The sequence below is a fragment of the Lontra canadensis genome, unplaced genomic scaffold (assembly GCF_010015895.1).
Source record: "Lontra canadensis isolate GAN:19392208 unplaced genomic scaffold, GSC_riverotter_1.0 scaffold95, whole genome shotgun sequence".
Lineage (NCBI taxonomy): Eukaryota > Metazoa > Chordata > Mammalia > Carnivora > Mustelidae > Lontra > Lontra canadensis.
In genome coordinates this window covers 5,602,358-5,628,216 of record NW_022631089.1, presented here as the reverse complement: position 1 = coordinate 5,628,216, position 25,859 = coordinate 5,602,358, and the positions used below count along the sequence as shown (strand labels likewise).

Sequence of the window (25,859 nt, the reverse complement as noted above, 5' to 3'; positions counted from 1 at the left end):
ACAGACCTTAATTCCAATTAAAAGTTTTGGATGTGAAAAAAATTAGCTTTTTATGTTGAAAAATTTAAAGTTAGAGAGAAGTTACAATATGATGAGCACACCCATTTTAAACATTTTGCCACATTTACCCTCTCTCCCTCTTTAATATACATACACATACATATGTATGTATATTTGTTTTACATATATATTATGTATCAACATACATATTTTTTCTGAGTCACTTGGAGATAAGTGGTAGACACCACAACTCCTCAGCCATAAAAGCTTTGGCAAAAATTTTCCAAGATTAAGTATAATGCCACAAAATATCTTTCTCTCTTTTCTTAAGATCCAAAATTCTACTTTGTTGTTACATCTCTTGAGTCTTATTAATATGGAGATTTTAAAAAATTATTATTATATTGGCTCAATGAATAGGTCAGGCCAGGCTTCTTATAGAATATACCACATTCTGGATTTATCTGCTTGTTTCTTCCTGTTTGACTTGCTTCAATATCCTCTATATATCCTTTAATTTTTTGCTTATATCTAGACCAGGGCTGCTCAGCTTTGGCACTATTTACATTTTGGGCCAGATAATTCTTCGTTGTGGGAAAACTGTGTTGTCCATTGTGCAATGTTTAGCAGTACCCATTAGATGCAGTAACACTCCCCACACCCCCCAGGTTATGACAACTGAAAATGTCTCCGGGCATTGTCAAATGTACCCACTTGGGTAAGGGATAAGGAGTGGGGTGCCAGCTCCTGGCTGGGATCTACTGTCTAGAAGCTTAATTAAATTCAGGTTAAACAATTTTGGCAAGAATATTTTTTTTTTTAAGATTTTATTTATCTATTTGACAGACAGAGATCACAAGTAGGCAGAGAGGCAGGCAGAGAGAGAAAGGAAGAGAAGCAGGCTTCCCGCTGAGCAGAGTGCCCATGCGATGAGGGGCTCTATGCCAGGACCTTGGGATCATGACCTGAGCCGAAGGTAGAGGCTTTAACCCACTGAGCCACCCAGACGCCCCGGCAAGAATATTTCTTAGAAGATGTTTTGTATTTTGTATCATGCGCTTCATCAGTAAGCACATAATATCAGATTGTCCCATTAGTGATTCTAGCTCTAGTCATTTGGTTAAGGCAGTGATTTTCTTTTTTACTGGAAAGGTACATTTTTTCTTTAGTAATAATTAAGTTATGGCTTGATACCTTAAGACTGTGTGAATGAAGATCCTGTATTCCTATGATCTTTCACCAATGGCTTTTAGCATCTTTTGATGAACTTTGCCTCAATCAACTGTGAATGAATCAGAATATGGTCATTTTTCTAATTCCATCAATTGTTCTACATTTATTCTCTGAAAGAAAAGCTTTCATCCTTTCACCTTTTATTTTTTTTATGATTTTATTTTTAATAATCTGTATATCCAATGTGGGGCTTGAATTTTCAACCCCAAGCTCAAGAGTCACATGACTTACCAATTGAGCCAGCCAAGGCACCACTTGTTTTTAGTGCCATTCTGAAAGCATGTATTTTACCTATTTTTTAAAATTCAATAAAGTATCATCATTGTTTTTTATGTTTTTGATGTTTTGTCCCAAGTTTTTCCAGTGGGAATCCTCAACCCATTCTTCAAAACACTTCTTAAAGTAAGGGGATAATGTTTCAGCATTTTATTAAAGTTACTGTAAGCGCTACGCAATGGTAAATTCTTAACTACACTGCACTGTAAGAACAAACGTGTAACGGATTCACATTTAGCCAGTGAAGAATTCTGATATTAGGACAGCATATCATTTTTATAGTTAATAACTTACACTAATTGCAAAATGTAAATAATTGGTCAGAGTAGATCCTATTTAACAGCCAATAAAAATTATTAGCAACTTGAGTCATCTATTTACCTTCAGAAGGATAAATCTTTTCCTGACTACTGAACAGGATAACTGGTGCTATTAAAGTGAAATATACTTGTAGCATGTGTATGGCCGAAACACAGTATACTACTGCAAATTGCAAAGAATAGGAAGGAATTACTTTTGATTCTAAGCACTTGGAAATATCTTTTATTAAAATAAGTACCTAAGCAAGGTGCTTGAAAACATATTTCGATAGCATTAGATGCATCGCGATTTTAAAACTATGACTTGGGAAGCCCAAACGGAGTTTCCCAATTAAAAGGAGAAAAATTTGTATTGAGTTTTAAAGCTCCACCCATGGCAATTATTTCCTTCCTTCTGTAACTGTGAATTTCCTCCCCAATCCCAGGACCGGCTCTGTCCAGTTCCGTAGTCTCTGCTCCAGGTCTGTGTTTGGGTTGATGGTTTCAGATGAGGCAGCGGCGGTGATCTGGCTTAAGGTCTGGGTTTCTCCCCGTGACTTGACAGTTGGGGCCCGAGGCACACAAAAGCGTCTCTACCCGGAGCAGCCACAGAGCGGGTAAACCAAACCATGGAAGGCGGAGCAAACTTTTAGGGAGTGTCTCCCCGGCCCGAGGCCCCACCTTCCATCTGCTCGCCTCCGATTGGCTATCGTGAGTCTCAGCCGACCTATCGTGCTGGAGCGTCTAATGCGTCGTTCGGCGACGCCGCCGCGCAGGCTCACTCGGGGACCCGCCCCTGCGCTTCAGCCCTCTTGAGAGCCAAAGGACACCAGCGAGGGGTCTGTGGAGCCAGCCAAGCCCGGTTATGCCAGTGCCGGCTGTGACGGGGCCGCGCTGGGACTTTGGACGGGTCCAGTGGCAGAGCGAGACCCGTGACAGAGCGACAGAGAAAACAAACACTGACACAACTGCCCGATTTACCCATGTCCCTTAAGTTCAGGTTTCCTTGGGTTAACCATTCATTGTGCTCCAACCTCCTACAAACTGATTTGCCTGTGGGGACTCGAAAAAAATGCGACTTTATTCTTATCTTCGTGTCGGGGCAGATCGAAAAGCAGAGTGAATGGTGCGAGACTTTATTTTAAGAAAGTAAACTTTTCTCCAATGCACAGTGGCTGGCAACACCTCTTTCGTTGAGTTTCACTGTCCCCAGGCTGGAAGCACTGCCCCTCCACCGACCCGCCGTCTCAACTCTGGCATACCCTGGCCTCTGGTGAAGTGACTGGCTGTCGGCGCTGGAAAGCGGCCGTTACTTTCCGGCTCTACAAAGAAAAAAGTCCGCATTAGTTTCCAAGGTGTGCAACTCAGAAAAGTGAGCCAAAACAAAAAATAACCAGGCTTCGGTGGAAAGCAAATTCTCGTAGTCCTTGCTCACAAACTGGCCTGCGATTTCCAGGCGCCAGCCGGTGTGAGAGGCATCACAGCTCCCGGCAGGCTGCAACCTCCAAGCCTCACGCCAGGCCTGCTCCTGCGGCCGCTCGGAAAACGCGGCGAGCGGAACCCGCACGCGGAAGCGCCGGCCGCACTGAGCATGCCCAGTTGCAGAGCCGACCAGAGGAGTTTTTTTTTTTTCTTTTCTTTTCTTTCGGTTTTTTTTTTCTTTTCTTTCTTTCTTTCTTTCTTTCTTCTTCTTCTTCTTCTTCTTCTTCTTCTTTTTTTTTTTTTTTTTTTTTTTTTGGTCTCAAGTAGGAGGCCTACTCCCCCACCCCCACCCCAGGCCCCCACCACCCCCGGCCTAAGCAGCTACCATGTCTGAGGTTCCCGGCGCGGCGTTGTCCCAGGCGGGTTGGTAAGTGGCGAGTCCCGCTGGCCGCTCGGCCGCGGACGCGGGCCGGGGCCCCGAGGAGTGTTGGGGTTGGGGGCGGTGGGGTGCGTGCCGGGGTAGGCGGAGGCCGCCGCCCGCCCCCGGCCTCTCCCCGGGCCCTCCGGGCCGGCTCCGCCCCCGGCGCCACGCGGAGCGGAGCGAGTCCCCCAGCTTCCCTCGGGGCGGCGGCGGCGGCGCGGCCTGGGCCCCGGGCGGCGGGCGGCGGGCCGGGGAGAGGCCGGGGCTGCGGGCCGAGTAGGCACGGTGGCCGGCGGCCCAGGCCCGAGCGCATTCCCCAGGGAGGACCTGCCACACCGTCCGCGCCGTTCTGGGGAGTGTTGCTGCGGCGGGACGAGGGGAGGCGAGGGCTGGAGGGACCCAGTGCAGCGGAGGGGGGCGAGCGCGGCCGGAGCCCGCGGGCCCTCAGGAAGTTGAGGGCCCACCAGGGCAAAGCCCGTGCTGCAACCGAGCCGCCTCTTCTTTCTCCTAATTTCAGAGTAGTGTGTACCGACCGGTGTGAAGCTGCCCTCCGTGGCACACACACAACTTCTGAAGCTAAGAATGACCTCATTGTCAACTCGTGTGGGTGCTCCGTGGAACTTTTCTTGAAGCGATGGCAATGTTCTGATTTTTAAAGACGTTTCATGTTAAGATTTTAGAATCTGAAAGCAGTTTAAAAAAATGCGAAATTAAGCAGTTTCTGGAACTGAGGCCATTACAGTTGTTAACATCCAGTTTAATTTAATAACGCTTTTGCAGGCCTACCTAGGCACAGTCTGAGAGGAGGGGTGGGAAGGAGGATGAAAAGCTTTGCCCCAGCCCTCTGGAAGTTCACTATCTTGGTGAAAAGAGGAGAGAGGGGGGCATTACAGGAACAAACATAAAACCGGGGAAGAGTGGCAAACTGTGCAGAGAGGCATGCAAATGGGCTATGGAATTGGGAGGGGAAGGAGAGTTCATTTCCTAGAGAAGCAGGCTTTGAAAGATGGTGAGGGAAACGTCTTTCTAGACAGCCACTGGAGAGGCGACACAGAAGTAGGAAAGTGCTTATTGGTTTGCAGAACTGACACTAGATCCTAGTGGTTCCTGGAAGTAGGAGGGTGTCCAGTGAGGATTAAGACCAGAAAGGTTGGGGCAGGTTATGGCGGCTACAAGTGCCCAAAAGATATGGATTTGATTTTGTGGATAAAGTTTTTGATTGGAGTGATATAATAATGCCTGTGTTTTGAAGAAGGGGCTCCTGGCTGTGCAGGCACTTCACTTTAGAAGTGAGGACTCAGGCACAGAACTGTTAAGTAACTTTTCTGACCTAGCTAGGAAGTGGTGGAGTTCAAAGGTGAGCACAGAGGGGCTGGTTCCAAATCTGGTGCTTTTAACCATTATGCATTGTTGTTCCCATGGTTTTTGCATAGAACACCATTAGGGTAGCAGATTTTGAAGGTAAAAACTCACCATACTCAGTTCTGTTTTTATTCTGGAATCTCTACCTTCAGTTTCTTTACCTCACAAGAATGTTTTGGATAATAACCTTGGCTTACTCTTTTACTTGAGTTTCTCTCCATTTTTCATTAAATTGAGCCTTGGTTCTTCAACCTAGTTATATGATTTCATTTACAAACTTAACTTAACCTAGTAATGTTACTTCATTTACAAACTTGTTGGGTTACGTCTTTCCAACATGACACCTCCAAAGTCTAGTCTCATTGGTTCCAAACACATACTAAATTGTTCTTTTCTGTACTACAAGCTCTTTAGGGGTGGGGAACTGCATCTTATTTTTCTGTATATTTGTACTGCCAGGGAGTCACTACAGTGTAGGTTCCCAGTAAAGTCTGATACAATTGACCTTGGAATGCCCCTGCTAATCAGATTCTATAGCCCCTGTCTCTACCCAAGTTTAGAATAGTGCCTTTTTTGTTACATTGTTAAAGTCCCTAGCATGGTTATATTGTAACATTTGTCACTTTGTGTTGCAAATGATCTGTTTAACATGTTTCTTCTTCCACCAGACTTTGTTGCTTTTATATGGCAGTGACTCACAAAGGCAATAGTAATTTGTGGGTCTAATAAGACTTTTTCTAAGAGTTACCATGTAATTCCTAATAGGTCTTGAACAGATTAGATTTGTGCCAAAGAAGAGAAAGAGGATCTCCTAGGTGTTTAAGTAGCCTGTATAGATCTTATGTTTAAGTAGAGTCTTACTGTGTTAAAATGTAGAATCTCAAAAGTTTAGGCAGAGAAGAGAACTGGAAGGATTTAGGACCATAGAGTAGTTTTGACCAACTCATTCCAGTTCTGACATTCTGAGTTTCCTCTAACTCTTGGGATTCTGTTATTGTTACTGACAAAACCATTTTTTCTTAGTACTTAGTCTATACACTTAATTACTTATAGGACCTGAAAAGAAATAGATGTCAAAACACCTAAACTATTATTAAATCCTTTCTATCATCTTCACCTAAAATAATAGTTTAGGGTAATATTTTATCTTAAAAATAAACCTTAGGTTTCTGATACATAATTCCAGTTTATGGTTTTTGTTTTGTTTTGTTTTGTTTTTGAGTAAATTCCCCCCCTTAAGTTTATTATCTTAAAGACCCCCACAAAACCAATACTTTAAAATACATCTCCAACAATAGCCACTCCAGCAGACATTACAGTAATTTTTTTTTTTCTTTAGTGATGAGTAGCATAGAAAGCAACAGGTTATGCTAATTTGAACTTAAAAGTTTCAGGGACTATCACAGTATGGTGGTTGTGTTTAAATAATGCACTAAATAGTACATTGATCTCTTGTAGTGTTTAGTTATATGGGTGGAATAAATTTCACAATGAGAGATTTGGCTCAGTTTGTCTCAATAACAGATTTACTTAATGCCTTTTGTTTTTTCTCTGGAGATTCCCCTTAAAGGGGAATTGCATGTTTCTGCTAACCTTTTGAATCTTTAGAATTTTTATAGAAATATCAACCTTTTGGAACCTTAAAAAATAGAAACATGTTAGAACATAATTGTGATTGTGTTTTTGAGAAAGGTATTTTCCATAGAATTAGTGATGGCACAGCTTAACACCCTTGTGTGCAGATGAGGATACTGAAGCAGAGAGAGAATCAAAGATTTGCTCAGTTATAAGTAGCAGATCCAAGAATACTGCTCAAATGTGTGGAATAAAGATTCAAAACTCATTTCCATCAAGCCATGGTGATCATTTCTAATTTAAATTGTTGCTCAAAAATAACACATTTTGAAATAGAAAATTGGATTAAAGCACTTTGTGGTGTGTAAATTGACTTTCTCCTTTGGGAAATATAAGGTGCTTATGCTTAGGAGTGATTTTGAAAACAAAGAAAGCTTTATCTTGCAGTGGCTCACTTAAGTGCTGATCAGAGTTACCTGAAAATGGTTAATTCTGTATTTTGCCAAGTCCAAAATTATCTGAAAGGTAAGGCACTATATTATATGTGTTTGCCTTACCTAGCAGTTTTGAGTTGAAGACACCATAAGGTAGCATTAGAAATAGTGTTTCCATTTTATTCTGAAGGAACATAGTTCATTACAAACTCCAAATTTCTAACATGCAAGGCTTAACCCAGATTTGCTCTGGGGTTTTTGTTTTTGTGTTTTTGGTGAAGGGGGAGAGGTTAGAGGGGAAATAGAAGGATGAACACACAAGTCTTCTTACCTTGTTCCCCTTGAACTTCACCTTCTCTTTTGAGTTCTATTTCTTTGATTACTGGTGCTACCACTATACTGACCATTCTCTGGCCCAAGTGTGTACCACCAAACTCCTTTCCCTTTCTTTCACCTTTGAACAACTAAGAAAGACTGCAGCTTAAAAAAAGTCTATAAAAATTTAGTACTAGAGAAGAACAACTGTAAGATAAATAAAATAGGAAGCACAATGGCAGTGTGGAGTATAAAGTGAATGCTCTTTTGTCTTGAGGAGCCAGCCCTGTTCCACATGTTGCTTTGAGATAGCTATTCCAAAGTGGTGCTTTAGGACAATTTGCTGGAATTTCTAATTTCTAACTTTTGACCTATTCACAGATGGAGAGCTTCTTTTCACATGCCATCATGTAGAAGCTTCCTCCCCAAAACATTAATGATCAAGACCAAGAAAGTCAGATTCCTGGTTCAGTAGTCCACTCTGCACCTTTCTTGTATGGCTTCTATTTTCTGAGAGACACACCTCTTCCCTAGGAGATTGCTGGTGAATGATCTGTCTTCAACTAGGAAGCAATCTTTACAGCACCATCAGCATTACTTTACTTTTACCTGCTACACTGTTGCTAACAGTGATATGAGAGAAGTTTATACAAAGGGTGTCTGAAGTTTTGCTCCCTCATATGCCAACGTAACTCTTAGGCATAAGTCCCTTTGTAAAGAATATTGGTAGTTCTTTATAAGGTGGTATATTAAGTGCAAGATACTTTATTATCTAGAATTATAAAATATTTTATCATTACCGCTTTGATATAAACATACTCTTGGTACACTGTTTCAGAAAGGATCAGAACCATTAAAACACTTTTTTAACCAAAACAATAATAGATCATGTTGAAGAATACTAGAAGAAGCCAGTTGCCTTGTATTTAGTTTTCAGGGGAGCTTATCAGAGACATCCTATTTTGAAACATTTCCTATTTTTTTAATGAGCATTTGTAACTATATCTTTGGTTTATGTTGTTTGTGAAATTATAGTTTAATACTAATAAGCCTTGTTGACCTCCTGTCTTAAAATATGTTACATATTGCCCAGTGGCTTCTACTGATACTATAAACTGCTAAAAATGCCTGGATATTCTGTTAAGCTGCAAATTTTAAGGTTTCAAGGTGCTGTTTGCAGTGATTTTTTGGTGAATAACCTATAAATCTAGTTTCAACTGCCTGTAGACTTGACTGCCTCAAGCATAAAGGAGGTATAAAAAGAAACTTGCTACCTCAGCAAGTTGAAAATAATTTTCTCATCTCACACAGCAGCATTTGCTAAATCAAGTAAAAATTACATAGTAACATTTCAAGAACCATAAAAATATAACTATATCAACTTTTTCGGCGTATATTTTCTCCTTTTGACAAAAGAAGGATATTGGCAGTTTGACTTACCATGTTTCAGTTAAGTCCCATCTCTCTAGAAATTGACTTTTTGTAAGATGTAGGATCTGGAAGCAGCTGAAGAAGGCTTTACCTCCAGATGATTTTTAGAAGAAGCAGACTGCACTCCCAGTAATGCAAAACAATTTATGTAAAAATTGAGAAACATTTGTGAAGTCATAGAATGAAAACAAGGTAAAGCAGAGAAGAGGAGACAATAAATGTGTGGTGATAAGATAAAATATTAACAGGGGTGTCAAATCAAAGATACTGAGAACAGGAAAGAAGCACCCTAGTGATACAGAGAAAGGGGAAAGAACCACATCACACTCCAGGGCTGGACAGATCCTATGTGTACCTTAGTACTGTAACCCCTACAGGTTTCACAACCTTACTCTGTGGGTGAGTCTGTGTGCATGTGTGAGTGCTTCTTACACTTATTACAGGTTTACAGCTTTTATAGTGGAGACAAATAGCTACCCTCATCTTAAGATAGTGCTGTTGAAGGTATGGTATCTTTACAACAGTAAGTCTCTGCAATAATGCAAAGAAATATGTAACCCTATATAGTAATGTGTCTACTGAAATACACGTAGTAAATGTTTATGCCTCTTATACACAAGGCACTGTTTGTTTTTGCGATGATATACAAGTCCCTCAGAATTTAAACATGCTATACAGTGGTATTTTGCTTGGGAAATCTGGAAGGCTTTCCAGAACTAACGGTGTATAAGTAGGATATGTTGTATATGCCGTCTCATATGGTGTCTAATCCTTTTCTAGGGAAAAACAAGGCAGATTCATTGATGCATTCATTCAACAAATAATTATTAAACATCTTGTTGTAGCAGACACTTTCTTTAGTACAGTCTGATGTAGTCTTATGGGGAGAAAGCCATTAACTATATACTGTAAGCACTGCATCTGTAAACACACCAGAGATGAAAAGGGGCATGGTTCTGGAAGAATTTATGGATTGGAAATTTGGTGTCTTTGTGGTGGTTGTAGAATGCGTCCCTGAGATCTGGAGGATGAGTGGGAATTATATAGGATAAGTAAGATTTTAAAAAGCAGATGCAAATTTCATAGGGGAGTAGGGAGCATGGTGAGTACAAAGGTCTGAAGGACTGGGATGAATGGACAAGATAGGAACAGAATAGGGAGTTGGGACTGGGAGATACTTAGGGTCTAGATCATGTTGCTTTTATTCTGGAGGCAAAGTTTTATCAAAGTTTTATCAGGGGTTGGAGTAGGGATGACATCATAGTTAAATTTTGAGAAATGCTTGCATTGAAGAAAATAGCTCAGAGCTTGGCATGAGTAGCCGGATGGATAAAGTGGTGGTGATGATTGAGATGGAGAACAGAAATTGACTTGAGCAATATTTAGGAGGTAAAATGGACAGAACTTTTAGATGGATTGTATATGGGAAAGAGAGAAGGAGGTGTCAAAGAGTTGATTTCTAGGTTTCTGGCTTTTATACTTGAACTGATTTACAGTAAGGTTAAATAGGGAGTATTAGAAAAGGAACACACTTTTGACGGGTGGAATTGAAGTTGGACATTATTTGACTGTGAAGTGCCTTTGAGTTATCTAAAAGAAGATGCCAGTTAGGAATTGGGAAATATTAATCTTGTACTAGGAAAAAGACCGGATTAGAGATATAAATTCGGAATCATTCAAGTATAGCTGATAATTGAAGCAGTGCAGATGAGATCATGTAAGGCCACACTGTCCAATATGGTAGACATTAGCCACATGTGGCTGCTGAATGCTTGTAAAATGTAAAATACTTGTACATGTAAAATACAAGCTGAATTTGGAAGACTTAGAACAAAAAAGGATGTAAATATCTCTCATACATTTTTATATTGCTTATATATTGAAATAGTGCTGTCAATATATTGTGTTAAAATACATTATAATTTAACTTCGCATGTTTCTTTTTACTGTTACGAGTGTGGCTTGCATCTTATTTCTATTAGATAGCACTGATCTATGATCTAAAAAGTCAGGCTTTACGGGCTCTCTGCTCAGCAGGGAGCCTGCTTCCTCCTCTCTCTCTCTCTCTCTGTCTACCTGCGATCTCTATCTGCCAAATAAATAAATAAAAATCTTAAAAAAAAAAAAGTCAGGCTTTAAATAAGAAGAGGCTGGGTTCAAGCACTGAGGAATTTCAGCATTTTAAAAGAGAATTAGCCTTTGGGGTGCCTGGGTGGCTCAGTGGGTTAAGGCCTCTGCCTGTGGCTTGGGTCATGATCCCAGGGTCCTGGATGGAGCCCCGCATTGGGCTCTCTGCTCAGCAGCGAGCCTGCTTCCTCCTCTCTCTCTGCCTGCCTCCCTCCCTACTTGTGATCACTCTCTCTGTCAAGTGAATAAATAAAAATCTTTAAAAAAAAAAAAAAAGAGAATTAGCCTTTTAGGAGCTGCCAGAGAGGGGAAAAAGCATTGGAAGGAAATCATTGACTTTTCTGAAAAGAGAAAATGGACATATCTTTAAGAGTTCTGTGACAAGATTATTTGCTTAGGTCAATATTACTGACTTGCTGATTCTAGAGATTCAGATCAGTTTTTAAAACATTTTTTTAATAAATTTAGGTATCTGTATTCTCATTTTTAAAAAAATTCTACTCCTCAACCCCATCCCCACCCCCGTCCCCTCAAATGTCTTTTAAATATAAAATGCAAATAGGGGCACCTGTGTGGCTCAGTCTGTTAAGGCTCTGTCTTAGGCTCAGGTCATGATCCCAGGGTCCTGGGATCGAGCCCTGCATTTGGCTCCCTGTTCAGCAAGGAGCCTGCTGCTTTCTCTGCCTCTCCACCTGCTCATGCTTTCTCTCTCTCTCTCTCCCAGATAAATAATTAAAATATTTAAAAACAAAATGCAAATAAAATTCAGCTGCAGCTTTTCAGAAGACAGTCTGTTGTAGACAAGTGAAGATGTAAGAAAAAACTTTTTTATTTTACTAAATTCCTAAGCAAGACCTTGAGATATTTGAAAATTAATAAAGGTAGATTTTTAAAAATATATAATATGAAACATTAAACATAAATGTTGATGGGAAAACTTGCTAAATAAATTAAGCCAACATTTTATAATGGCTTTTGGAATTAATTCAGTTTAAGTTTTGTTTTGAAAGAGAAATAGGGATGTATGCAAGTTTAAACGTCCAGAAAGTTGATAGATGATCACGATAAAGTGAATGAAATAATTTTTCCTTTTGCCATAATATATTCTAATATTATTAGACCCAAAGAAATAAGTGTATATTCCTTTTGCCATAAATGTATTCTAATGTTATTAGATTAGATCCTATTTTTCTATTTAGTTAAAATAGTTTGATGTCTTGTTTTGTAAGATCCTGCGGGACAAGGATCAAGTCTTTTCATGTTTCTATAGCATTCTTAGCATTTAGCGGTGTGTGAGGTCCACAGTAGACACAGAAATGCTTGTGGAATGAATGTTGTTAGTACCATCGTAATTAATTAGTCTCAGGATGTTTCATAATATTGTTTTTGTGTTCTCAAGGAACATGAAACTTATTCAGGCTTTGTATAAAGTAGGAAATTGTTACTTGTGAAATGAATGTGAAATTCTAAAAATCAGTTTTATGGAAAAATTGTTATTTTTACAGAAATGCAGGAAATAACCTGTTAAAGCTTTCTCTATTGATACTTCTGACAGAACACAAACACATACATTTACAGATATGTTGATAATCTTTCTTTGAATGGGACAACCAACTGTTTCTGTAGGGGTTTGAGATGCTCTCTCTCAAAGCATTGTTAATAGAAATTATTTTCAGAAGTTTGTTTTTAGTATAAGTTTGTCCTAGATCCTAATTATTTCTTTACTCATTTGATATTTTATGAGCTGCTAAAGTTTTTACTTTTCTTTTTGATATTTCAGAATTGCTTGTTATCTGAGGGTTCCTGGTTAGAAAGGCATTAGGATGATGAGGTTGTAATTCATTCTTTGGCCTTTGATAGGGCAAAGTAGTAGGCATTTGGGACACTTTCCAGTTTAGTAAGCTGGCACAGGGTTTCAGTCCACTGGGTTCTTATATGAGGACCCTGCCAAGCATAGGTTGTTCTTTTGCTAACTTTCAATTATGAGCAGCAAAAAGACCATGTATATGTTGCTAGTTAGGTCACAAAACGTGTAAAATAGGCTTCTTCTCAGTGGCTTTCCTCTGTTTACCATACTCAGAATGACCAATACTATTGAGCCTTTCCCCTGGGGCTGAGAGCTTCAGTTGGTGTACAGAGGCTTCTCCTCCTGGGGGTTTGCCATAATCTTTGGTCCAGGCTGCCTGCTGAGTCTCTTGGTTTGTTTCACTCTAAATTGTGAGTAATCATGACAGTTCTCCAGGATTGTGTTGATTTTCTTCTTTCCTTCGTTGTGCTTTTTGGGGAGATGTGGTACAGGGTTAAGAACCCAGGCTCTATCAGACCCGTCTTTGATCATTTTCAAGTTTTACAGGATTAGGGTATACTTCTTTATTTGACTGCTGCTGATAAATTTTTTGACTGCTTTTTCTGGTTGTGATTATTTGCTTTGTTTTTACTTTCTTTTTCTTTAGTTATACATTTATCAGAAGTCTTTCTAAGCGTATGTTAATTAGGTGTTTCTTTGATAATTAACCATTGGTAAAAATGAATGTATTTTGTATACATATATTAAAAATATGGTTGCTCTATCAATACCATGAAATTTCAGTGTCCATTTTTGTGTCTGTGTTTACATCATTATTGGTGCAAAGTAACCACCCAAAATTTACATTTAACTTTGTTGGTAAACACATCTAGCTGCTCTTGCCTGTACAGAGACACCTGCCATTATACTCATTAAATTTTGATTTGACATCATGAAAAAGATGTGCAGGGTAGTGGTTTAGATGTTAATGGGTACAGAGTAATAATATTTAAATGATACATGACAGAAATCATAGTGTGCGTTCTGGAGCCTGATTATTGAAAGGGCAGTAAGGCCTTGAAGTTTTTACCAGTTTGTACTTACGTGAATAAGCATTTATATTGACATTATTTTAATTAAAACACAAAACTGGCCTGAGGTATACCCTTCTAATATTTACAGAACTGATCTACATTAGTTAGGTTGAAATCTAGGCTGATGTACAAAGACCCCACGTTATAAAGCTCTAAAAATCATAGCTTTTTCCCCCCCTCATCACAAAACAACATACAGTGCTGGTGATATTGCTTTTTGCTGTCATTTAGGGACCCAGGTTCCTTTGATCTTACTGTTTTGTTGTCCCCTAACACTGGCTACTCCAAGTATGGTCCTAAGATCAGCATCATTAGCATTATCTGGTAGCTTGTTAGCAATGTAGAATCTCAGTCTACCACAGTGCTCTTAAATCAGCATCTGTGTTTTAACAGGATTCTCCTAGTAACTTTTTTGTACCTCAGAGTTTGAGAAGGACCACTTAGGGTATTGTCATTGTTTCCACACATATAGCAAAGTAGCTGCCACATCTGAGTTTTAGCTCGTAGGAAGGGAAAGGACAGCTGAGAGCCATAGAGTCAAGTCCCTCCCTAATGGGAAAGGTGGGACACATCACTTCCTTGGTTTCCAAGAACTTAGTGTCACCTATGTGAAAGGGATTCTGGGAAATGTGGTCTAGCGCTGTGATTCTCAAACTCTTGCCAGTTATTAAAATTTCTAGTTTTTCACACGCCAGTACTTTTGTGAAGTATAAAATTCTGTAACAATTTCAAATTTCTGTAAGAGTTTTTTTTTTTAAACAAGCCTAAATATATTTTTTTTAATTTATTTTTATTTATTTGACAGACAGAGATCACAAGTAGGCAGAGAGGCAGGCAGAGAGAGAGGAGGGGAAGCAGGCTCCCTGACAAGCAGAGAGCCCAATGCGGGGCTCGATCCCAGGACCCTGGGATCATGACCTGAGCTGAAGGCAGAGGCTTTAACCCACAGAGCCACCTAGGCGCCCCTCTGTAAGAGATTTTAAATGCTCCCTTCAGTTATTCCATCATGAAGCAGTAACAAAGAGTTTGAAGACTGACATGGATCCAGTCTTTGAAGACTGACATGGACCACACTTGAAGTAGTTCCCTTCTACCTGAAGACATTTTGAATTTTTCACTTACTGATGCTATTCAAATTATGGTAAAGTTGAATGAATTTGGTATGAATGAATGAGGAATTTTTTTTTTTTACTTTATACTTTTGATTTAATTTACTTATTAATATTCTACTTAAAAATTTTTATTATTCTTAGTGATAATCTTATGTTTGTAAAGGACTTTTTAGTTTGCCAAGCCCTCTTTCCCTAATTATATGTCACTCCATAATAATAAGTAGTAAGTATGTATGTATTATGTTTGCTTATCAAAGGGGATTGCAAGCTTTCTTGGTTTAATCATGTGGTTGATATCTATTATGACACATTGAAGAATACTCATGTTTGTTATGAGGTAATACCTTTCCACTGTATTTTGTAGCTTTCTTATACTTTTAGTTATGAATTAATACAAACTAATATTAGTTTACATTTGATGTTATGAGACTTATCTGTGCCATTGTCATATTGGCTAACATTGCTTTACATGGTTTGAATTACTCCTGCCTAAACATGTTTTCATGGAAAATAAAATTGAATTGGACTGTTGGTGGTCTTTTAAAATGTTTTACCTTATCACAATAACTTTCATGTGCAAATTGAATTGTTTATCGTTACTGGTAATGCTCTACTGCCTTAAGCAAAAGTATATTTTAAAAATGTATGATTATAGATTTCTGTGTATCTAAGACTTTTATTTTCAAAGTGGAAAAATAGGCTGTTTGACTGAATGTTTTTATTACATTCAGCTTGCTTGTTGCTGTTACAGCTTGCCTGGTACTGCCCCGCAGCAGCTGTTTTTTTTTTTTCTTTTTTGCCTAAGTACTCAGTGTACATGAACTAAGAAGTCAGCAGGAAGTCAGCATTGTGGAGGAAGAACAGGCTTGCAAGCTGGAATTGATTTGTGTTTGGAACTGAAATTAGTAAATTCCATGATTTTGAATAGTTAATTTATATTAGAATTGGTTAATTAGAATTACATCACAAAACTGGGTTATCATGAGCGATTACTGAGGAAAAGAAAATAGTTGTGAAAACACCATCAGTATTCTTGATTTTCAGTTAAATTTATACCTACTTTCTATTTTTAAATTTTAAGGTGTAATTGAAGTATGGCTGGCCATACAAATATACCTGCCTCTTGAGAAGCAGTGGGGTTCATGGTTAAAAGCATGGGCTCTGAAGTCCAACTTGTCTTCTGTTAGGATCAGTCCTGGTTCTGCCACTGATTAACTATAGCCTTGAGTACATTAATCATTTGCTGCCTCAGTTTGCTCATCTGTTAAGTGGTGCCAATTATAGCACCTAACCCATAGTGTACTTAAGAGGATTAATGAGTTGATACACACAAAGTGTTCAGAACACTGCTTGTCATATGCTGAGTGCCTAGTAAATATTTGCGTCCTTTCTAATGGATATTAAGCCTGGATTCTCATAACTTACTGCTACCTATAAATAAATTCATGTAATTTGCACATATATCGATTTCTGATATTGTGTTATTTCTGAAAAAAGTTGTCCTTTATTTTAGAATATCTTTTATTGTCTCTTAAAGGATTACCTTGATAAAGACAAAATTCTTATATCTTATGGGTTTTGAATCTCATTATAAAATATGTCTTTACCATTTGGTAATCTTATAAATGTTGGTGCCTCAAATTAAAGATAAGTAATACAGATAGGATATTTCATATAATATTATTTCACTTGTACAGGAAGAATAGAAAGACATTTGAGAGAGAGAACTATCAATATTCAATCTCTTATTTTGGATGTGAATTTAGTAAGTCTCAGAAGCTGAAGGCAGGTAATTTAATATTCTTGTTGAAATATTGCATTGTTATTAAGTATTTGCCTTTTAATTTTATAAATAAGGATTTCATTTAATGAGTAATGGAATGTTCTACTTAAAAATTAAATGTTTGGAGCCAGTTTTGTAATATGTAAATTTATGGAACAATATAAATTTTTTGAAGATTAAATAAATTTTTAAAGAGAGACATTTTTTGAGTCTAGATTTTAAAGAAAAAAGATTATATAGCTTTATCCTAAGTAAGGAGTTGGCAAACTATGACCCAGTTTGATTTCATGCTTACTCTTGTTAATAAAGTTTTATTCATACACACCTATACCATGCATTTGTGCTCTGAGCAGAGTTGAGTAGTTGTGACAGAGATCGTATGGCCTGCAGGAAAACTACAATTTTTACTATCTGCCCCTTTACAGAAAAAGTTTATTGGCCTCTGTCCTAAGTAATTAGTGAAGTAGATTTATTAGTTCATTATTACTTAGAAGAGGTTGGAATAAGTTGTACATGCTACTTTTCCAATGTTTGTCAAAAATAACTTTCCAGAACAACCACGATCCTTGTTTGTATCCTTATTTGTAATGACTGGCATGAATGGTGCTGCTTCACAGATTAGTAAATCCTAACTATTTGATAGGAATGTGCCACTACTTGCAGTGGGACTTTCTATCAGATACAGAATTGTCAGGTGTTTTTTAAATGGTCTACTGATTTTAATAGAACTTTTCCATTATGTCCTAGGGCAGATAGAAATCCTTCATTGCTTTCAGTTGTGAATTTCTATCACACCTGGACAACTTTTGGATTTTATAGAAAACCTAGACTACAGATAGTTTTTATCAAATCAGTACTGCTTAAGGGAAGCAAACAAATGTGAGGTTGAAAAGCCTGTTAAAACATATCAATTCTGAGTAAAATATAGAAGTTTGTCTTTAAATAGAAAAACCTATTTGGTAGCCAGTTATACTTAAATTAACCTAATTTATTTGTAATCTGTTTTTTTAATTAGTTTTAAAGATTTTATTTATTTATTTTAGAGGAAGAGAGGAAGAGAGAAAGAGTACAAGCAGGGGGAGCGGCAGGCAGAGGGAGAGGGAGGAGCAGGCTTCTCACTGAGGAGGAACCCCGACAAGGGCTTTATCCCAGGACCCTGGAATCATGACCTGAGCTGAAGGCAGACGCTTAACCGACTGAGCCACCCAGGCATCCCAGTAATAAGCTATTTTAGATTAGGAATTGAATTCATGAAAAAAATTCATGCATTGATTTGACAAAAATTATAGGTGAAGTTTTTTTTTTTTTTTAATCTTTTTATTTATTTATTAGATTGAGTGAGACAGAGAGAGAATGAGCCAAGCAGGGAGAGGGAGAGGCAGACTTCCTGCTGAGCAGGGAGCCTGATACAGGACTCGATTCCAGGACCCTGGGATCATGACCTTAGCCGAAGGCAGATGTGTAACCTACTGAGCCACCAAGGTGTCCCTGTAGGGGAAGTATTTTAACAGTGTTCAGGGGACTAGGCACAAAGGATCTAATGTAATCCAGTTTTTCAATATTCATTCTTATATTCATTCATATTTTTCCTTTTTGGATATGAATCCTCAAACTTGTAGAGTTGCCATTCCCACCACGTAGAGATTCATATTCACTGAGATTCTATTTTTTCAGTTTCCATTTTTGACATTATTCTCTTTATAGAATGTTTCATCAGAACTTTTACATTTCACCTAACCACTCTGGTGTACTGGGGGTATAAGTAATATAGCGATAACAACCAAGCATGCCATTTAACAACTGTAACCAACATAAACAAATGACATCACTGAGAAATCCAGGCCCTGAATTTTAACTAAATTAAATAGACCACTGCAATCTTGATAGCTTATCCACAAACTTAAAGAGTATACTAGTTTTGAAGAGTGTATTAGTTTTTCTGTAAAAATTATCATTAACTTTACATATCAAATTGTAAGATATATGCAAATCACTCTTTTTTCAAATGGCCAAACTTTGTATTGATGACTTGATGGATTCCCCAAGTACCACCCTGGGTCCAGAGATCCATTGAGAGTTTTAAATCAGGGCCTTGAAAAGACCAGACTTGCTGAGTTTACAAAGATCACTCTGGTTTCTATTTCAAGGATGGGTTAAGAGATCAACATTCAGGTAGGGACAACTTAAAGGAAAACATTCTCTAGAGATAAACTTCATCAGTGAATTTTTTCTTAAGGGAAATTGAAGGAATTGATAATTCTAGTTTAATCTCAGTGCCCTTGACTTCTTTCCTCCCCCACGATTTAAAAATAAAATCAGTTAATACTTATTCTATTAGTGTTAGTGCTGGTGGTTTTTTTATGTTTTCTTGCTTAAAAGTTCATAAGTTTGTTTGATGCCTCAAAACTAAAATACCTTTTGAAAATTTATTTTAAAAATAATATATATAATTTATATTTGCACTTAAATGTATATAAAAATACTTCAAAAAAGAAGGTATTTTGAAATATAAAGATATTTAAGAAAAGAAAAGGAAGACCTCATAATGTAATTCTTAGATCTAGATTTCTGAAGAGGAGCAGGAATGTTATTTTTTTCCTAATTAATGAAGTTTTAAAAACATATGCCAGGTGGGCATACTTGTGCTTACCTTTCTCATGACTAAGCTGATAGGATCAACTACTGATTCCCTTCTTATTTTAGTGCTATTTCCAAGCCAGTATGTGAAAGAAGCTATATTTGAAACAGTCATTTAATAATTAGATATTTTTAAGCAGGACATTTTTTTTCTCTGAGATCTGAGTTTCCTTTTTGAGAAAATATTTTATATAAAAATATTTTATAAATGCCTTTTCTGGTATTTTTCCTTCTTTTGAAAGTTGCTGCTTTAATGTTGAGCACATGTCTGACTCTATCACATACATGGCACATACATAGAAGTCTATCACCACTCTTTGTGTTATTTTTTACTTTTTCACCTGTGTCTACTGTTACTTTTCTGTTTGCTGCCGACTGACTTGTGCTTCTCCCACACTACACCAAATGCTTTTGCTGAAGTTATCAATGACCTGTTGGTGAGGTACATTCCTTACTGACTTTCTTTGCTGCATCGGAGGATACTGGTCAACTCACTTCTTGAAATTTACTGTTCCCTGGTCCCCAAACACTGCAGAATTTTTGTTCTCTTTATCCTTTTTTTATTATTCAGTTGCTGTCTTTTTATAGTATTCTTATCCCGCTCTTTCTGCCTTTTCTCACTTTCCCCGTTGATACTACAAAAGTTTTGTTTCTGTTTCACTTTCTCATTTTTCTTACTTTAACTGATGAATCTTATTTTAAACTGATTTCTGCATGGTGATGATTTCTAAATCTGGCTAAGCCTGTATTTCAAAATGTGTGCTTGTATATGAAACACTTGCTGTACAGTTTGAACTCAGTATCACAGAGGCACCTCAGACTTCCATGCTTTTAACTGTGCTTTTCTTCCCCAGTCTCCCAAATTCTTCTCTTTATATTCTAACTTAGTTTGTGGTACATTCATCTCACCCAGTCACCTAAAAGTCAGTTTTGCCTCTTACCTTTCTCTTATATTTAAATTAAGAGTCAGTCCTGACAGTTTTTACCTTTTGATGGCTGTATAGTATTCCATTGTGTATATATACCACCTCTTCTTTATCCATTCATCTGTTGATGGACATCTAGGTTCTTTCCATAGTTTGGCTATTGTGGACATTGCTGCTATAAACTTTCGGGTGCATGTGCCCCTTTGGATCACTACGTTTGTATCTTTAGGGTAAATACCCAGTAGTGCAATTGCTGGGTCATAGGGTAGCTCTATTTTCAACTTTTTGAGGAACCTCCATGCTGTTTTGCAGAGTGGTTGCACCAGCTTGCATTCGCACCAACAGTGTAGGAGGGTTCCCCTTTCTCTGCATCCTTGCTAGCATCTGTCATTTCCTGACTTGTTAATTTTAGCCATTCTGACTGGTGTGAGGTGGTATCTCATTGTGGTTTTGATTTGTATTTCCCTGATGCTGAGTGATGTGGAGCACTTTTTCATGTGAGAAGCTTGACATGTTTTTGAGATTCAATCATGGTCTTGCCTGTATCAGTAGTTTATTCTTTTTTTATTGTTGAGCAGTATTACATGTTAACTGTGCTATAATTTGTTTAGTCATTTTCCTGTTGATAGCCATTTTGGTTTTTTTGTGTGTGTGTCTGGTTATTAGGAATAAGACTGTGAGCATCTTGGACAAGTATATTTGTGGGCCAGTGTTTTCATTTCTCTTGAATAAATATGGAGGAGTGGGTTTGGTGGATTGTAGGATGGATTTGTGTTTATCTTTATAAGAAATAGCTACTTTAGTTCTACAAATGTGACACTGTACACTCTAACAATGTGTGGGACATGTGGATTCTCTACTTTCTCATCAAAATTCAATGTTTTCAGTCCTTTTAATTTTAGCCATTCATGCTGATATGAAATGGTATCTCATTCTGTTTTTAAAGTATATATTCTTGATGATCAGAGTTATTAAGATATTGAGTCCTTTTTCATGTGCTTAGTGGCCATTTGTATATATTATTTTATGAAGTATCTATTTCAGTCTTTTGCTGACTTAAAAAAATTGAATTGTTTGACTTTTAACTATTGAATTGTGGGAATTATATGTTCTAGCTGTAAGTCTTTTGGCAGTTACATATGATGTGAATGTATTTTCCCATCTTATTTTGGTTTATTTTATTAGTAATATCTTTTGGTATTAAAAATGTTTAATTTTGGGGGCACCTGGGTGGCTCAGTGGGTTAAGCCGCTGCCTTCGGCTCAGGTCATGATCTCAGGGTCCTGGGATCGAGTCCCACATCGGGCTCTCTGCTCAGCGGGGAGCCTGCTTCCCTCTCTCTCTCTCTCTGCCTGCCTCTCCCATCTACTTGTGATCTCTCTCTGTCAAATAAATAAATAAAATATTTAAAAAAATGTTTAATTTTGGTGAAGATCAATTTTGTCAGTTCTTTTATGTTTAGTACATTTTATGTTCTGTCTAAAAATTGTTGCCTACCTCAAGTTTGTGGACATATTCTTTTATGGTTGCTTCCAGAAGCTTTAGGGTTCTATTTAGATATATGTCCTAATTAATTTTGTGTATAGGCTGGGAAAGAGACTGGTATATTTCTTTATTTTTACGCAGATATTCAATTGTTTCAGTAATAAATTTGTTAAAAAGATTTTTCTTTCCCAGTGGATTGACTTGGCATTTTGTTTGAAGATCTACTTGCCATATTCTGTTTGTCTGTGTTTAGGCACTATGCTGTTTCCTTGTTCTAGTTTACTTTCCCCATGCCCATATCATACTGTTTTGATTAATGAAACTTAATAGAAATAATGATATCAATTAGTATATGCCCTCATCTTTTCTTGGGTGTAATTTGACTATCCTTGATCTTTTACATTTCCATATGAGTTTTAGAATCAGCTTATCTACTTTTTGAACAAAGCACACTCAGACTTCTGATAGCTAGAAAATGGTAATAGTGTCGTGAACAAACTCCCCAAAGCTTTTGAACTGTATAAATAACTGCACACATATGAAAACTCTGTGTAAAAAACACACTCTCAACATTATGTAAAGACAGAGAATGTTGAAACTATCAAATAGCTGAGGGTAAAAAGAAAACATTAACAAAAACCAGCACCATGGTTCCATGCACTACCACTCCAATCCTGTCCTATTGTGGAGCTTTAGTGATTCAAGGCAGACATTTTTAACTACTGGAAAAGCAGAGTAGAGATGGAAATGAAATGGCTTGAGAGTGAATAGGAATGACTACCAGGAAGATGAAATCTTCTAAAATAACTTGGCATATCAGACAAGTATTTTAAAGTATGTGTATTTTAAAGGGACTGGTTCCAATTAAGGGCCCCCAGGTGGGAGATTTAAAGTGAGAGATGCTGTATAGTGAGCAGGTATACAACTTAGAAAGTATTAGATGCCATATAAAGGAAAAGGAATGTGATTTAAAAGGGCAGACTCTGTTTAAAAGATTAAGACTAATTTAAAGAATAGGAATTAAAAAGATGATCCTTCAACTATATCGCTTCTGGGAGAGAAAAAAAGGCAAAAAGGAAGGAAAAGCTTCCTTTGCCCATTTGGTTGTGAAGAGGCAAAGAAGAAAAAGGAAGAATTAGACAATTACAAGACAACAGAACCACAAAATTGGAGGATTCACGTATTAATTTTGTATTCTGTAACTTTACTGAATTTATATATCTGTTCCAGTAGTTTTTGGTGGAGTCTTTAGGGTTTTCTATATATTGTATCATGTCATCTGCGAGTAGTGAAAGTTTTCTTCCTTACCAATTTGTATGCCTTTTATTTCTTTTTGTTGTCTGATTGCTGTGGCCAGGACTTCCAGTACCCTGTTGAACAGAAGCAGTGAGAGTGGAGAGTCCTTATCTTGTTCTGATCTAAGCAAAAGCTCTATTTTTCTCCATTGAGTATGATGTTAGCTGTCACTTTTTCATATATGGTCTTTATTGTGCAGTGTTATGTTTCCTCTAACCCCACTTTGTTGAGAATTTTGTCATGAATGAATATTGAATTCCATCAAATGCCTTTCTGCATCTATCGAGATGATCATATGACTTTTATCCTTCATTTTAGTCATGTGATATGTCACATTGATTTGCAAATATTGAGCTACCATTGCATCCGAGGAATAAATCCCACTTGATTGTGGTGAATAATTTTTTTAATGTATTGTTGTATGCAGTTTGCTAATATTTTGTTGAGGAGTTTTACATCTATGCTTGTCAGAGATAATTGGCCTGTAGTTCTCTCTCTTCTTTTAGTATCTGGTTTTGGTATCAGGGTAATGTTAGTCCTATAGAATAAATAAATTATAGACTAGATAGCGCCTTCCTTCCTCTTCTACTTTTTTGGAATAGTTTGAGAAGAATGGATATTAATTCTTCTTTAAATGTTTGGGAGAATTTACCTGTGAAGCCATCTGGTCTTTTTTGGAGAGTTTTTTGATTACTGATTCAATTTCCTTGCTAGTAATTGGTCTGTTTAAATTTTCTATTTCTTCCTGAGTCAGTTTTGAAGGTTATATATTTCTAAGAGTTTATCCATTTCATCTGAGTTGTTCAGCTTGCTGGCATATAATTTTTCATATTATTTTCTTATAATCTTTTTTTTTTTTTGGAGATGGTTGTTGTTTCTCCTTTTTCAATTATGATTTTATTTTTTTGAATCCTCCCTCTCTTTCTCTTTCCCCTCTATCTCTCTCTCTTTTTATGAATCTGCTAAAGATCTATCCCTTTTGTTTATCTTTTTACGGACCACCTTCTGGTTTCATTTATATATTTTATTGTTTTTTAAGTCTCTATTTCATTTATTTCTTCTCTGTTTATTTTTCCCTTCCTTTTACTGGCTTTGGGCTTTGTTCTTTTTCCAGTTCCTTTAGGTGTAAAGTGAGGTTGTTTATTTGAGATTTTTCTTGCTTCTTGAAGTAGGCCTGTATTGCTGTAAACTTCCCTCTTAGAACAGCTTTTGCTGCATCCCAGAGTTTTGGGCCATTGTGTTTTCATTTTCATTTGTCTCCATGTATTTTTTGATTTCCTCTTTGATTCCTTGGTTGACCCATTCATTGTTTAGTAACATGTATTAAGCCTCCATGTATTTGTGTTCTTTCTAGATTTTTTTCTTATGGTTGATTTCTAGTTTTTTTTTTTTTTTTTAAGATTTTATTTATTTGACAGACAGAGATCACAAGTAGGCAGAGAGGCAGGCCAAGAGAGAGAGGAGGAAGCAGGCTCCCTGCCAAGCAGAGAGCCCAACATGGGGCTCTATTCCAGGACCCTGGGATCGTGACCTGAGCCAAAGTCAGAGGCTTTAACCCACTGTACCATGCAGGCACCCCTGATTTCTAGTTTTATACCAGTGTGGTCTGAAAAGATGAGCCCATATTATTTCAGTCTTTTTGAGTTTGTTGAGACTTGCTTTGTGGCCTAACATGTGATCTCTTCTGGAAAATGTTCTGTGTGCACTTGAAAGTATCTTTTAAATATTAAAGTCGTATAAAAATAGTTTTCAGTATGTCATAGCTTAAGTAATTCTGTACTCCTCATGCCTTTTGAGGAATCTGGAAGATGAGTTTCATCTAACTAAATGATGTTTGGGATTCTTCACCAAAAGTTTTGATGGTGAGCATTTAAAAACATACATAATTATATGTATAAGACAGAAAGAAAGGTGGGGATGAGGATGGAAAACTAATGTAAAAATGTTACATATTGTGAGAACATTAGAAATGATGAAACTAGAAAGCAGGAGGAGAGGGGAGAGGGAAGGAGGAAAATAGGCAATAGGTGTAAAAGAATAACAAAAGCACCTGATAAGCCAGGTGTTAAAAAGTTAAATGAGGAAACTGTATTCAAGGGAATTTAAAAAGGTACAAAAAACATTTAAAAAATTTTAAAATGTACAAAAGTACTGCTAAAACTAAAATACAGAATTTTGTAAAAACAAAAATTTTTTTAAACAAAATTAGCAAAGAATACACATCTTATGGACAAAGAAACATGCTAAGAATAACAAAATACACAGTTTATAAAATATTATGCTAAAATTGAAACCCAATATATCAGTTACAACAATCAATGTAAGTGGGCTTTAGCCACTTAATTTTTTTTGATTGGCTCATATAACAAAAACCAAACATATTATTTTTATAAGAGACATACTTTAAAATAAAATGATTCAGAATGGCTAAAAAGTAAAAGGATAGACAAAAGTATTAATTGGACAAAAGGGCAGACAAATGGAAATAATATGAGAACAGGGATAGTGATCTTGATATCAGATGTGGTAGAATTCAAGCCCAAAAGTTTTAAATGTGACAAAAAGGTTAATACTAAAACCTATCCTTGGCAGTTAAGATATGACATTTATGAATATTTATGCATCAAATAACATAGAAACTACCTTTCTGAAACAAAACCTACAGGAGGTATAGTGGCACATAGATAGAAGCATAAAAATAATGGACTTCACTACACTGCTTTCATTACTAAGTAGATCAAGTGGACAAATAAGAAGATAGAATATCTAAACAATATAATCAATGAGGTTGATCTTATGGGTGCATATAAAATGTTACATCTTGATAATAGAGAATACACATTCC

General features: G+C 37.2%; 1 protein-coding gene across 4 annotated transcripts in view; it reads left to right on the top strand.

Annotated features, from left to right (window-relative positions):
• Positions 1-3,569: 3,569 nt before the first annotated feature.
• Positions 3,570-25,859, top strand: part of TDRD3 (tudor domain containing 3) — a 164,641-nt gene continuing 142,351 nt past the window's right edge. For all 4 annotated transcript variants that reach the window (XM_032837007.1, XM_032837008.1, XM_032837006.1 and 1 more), the window contains exon 1: positions 3,570-3,657. In XM_032837007.1, the coding sequence (XP_032692898.1) occupies positions 3,617-3,657 (41 nt within the window). In that variant the 5' untranslated portion in view covers positions 3,570-3,616. The remainder of the gene's footprint in view (positions 3,658-25,859) is intronic.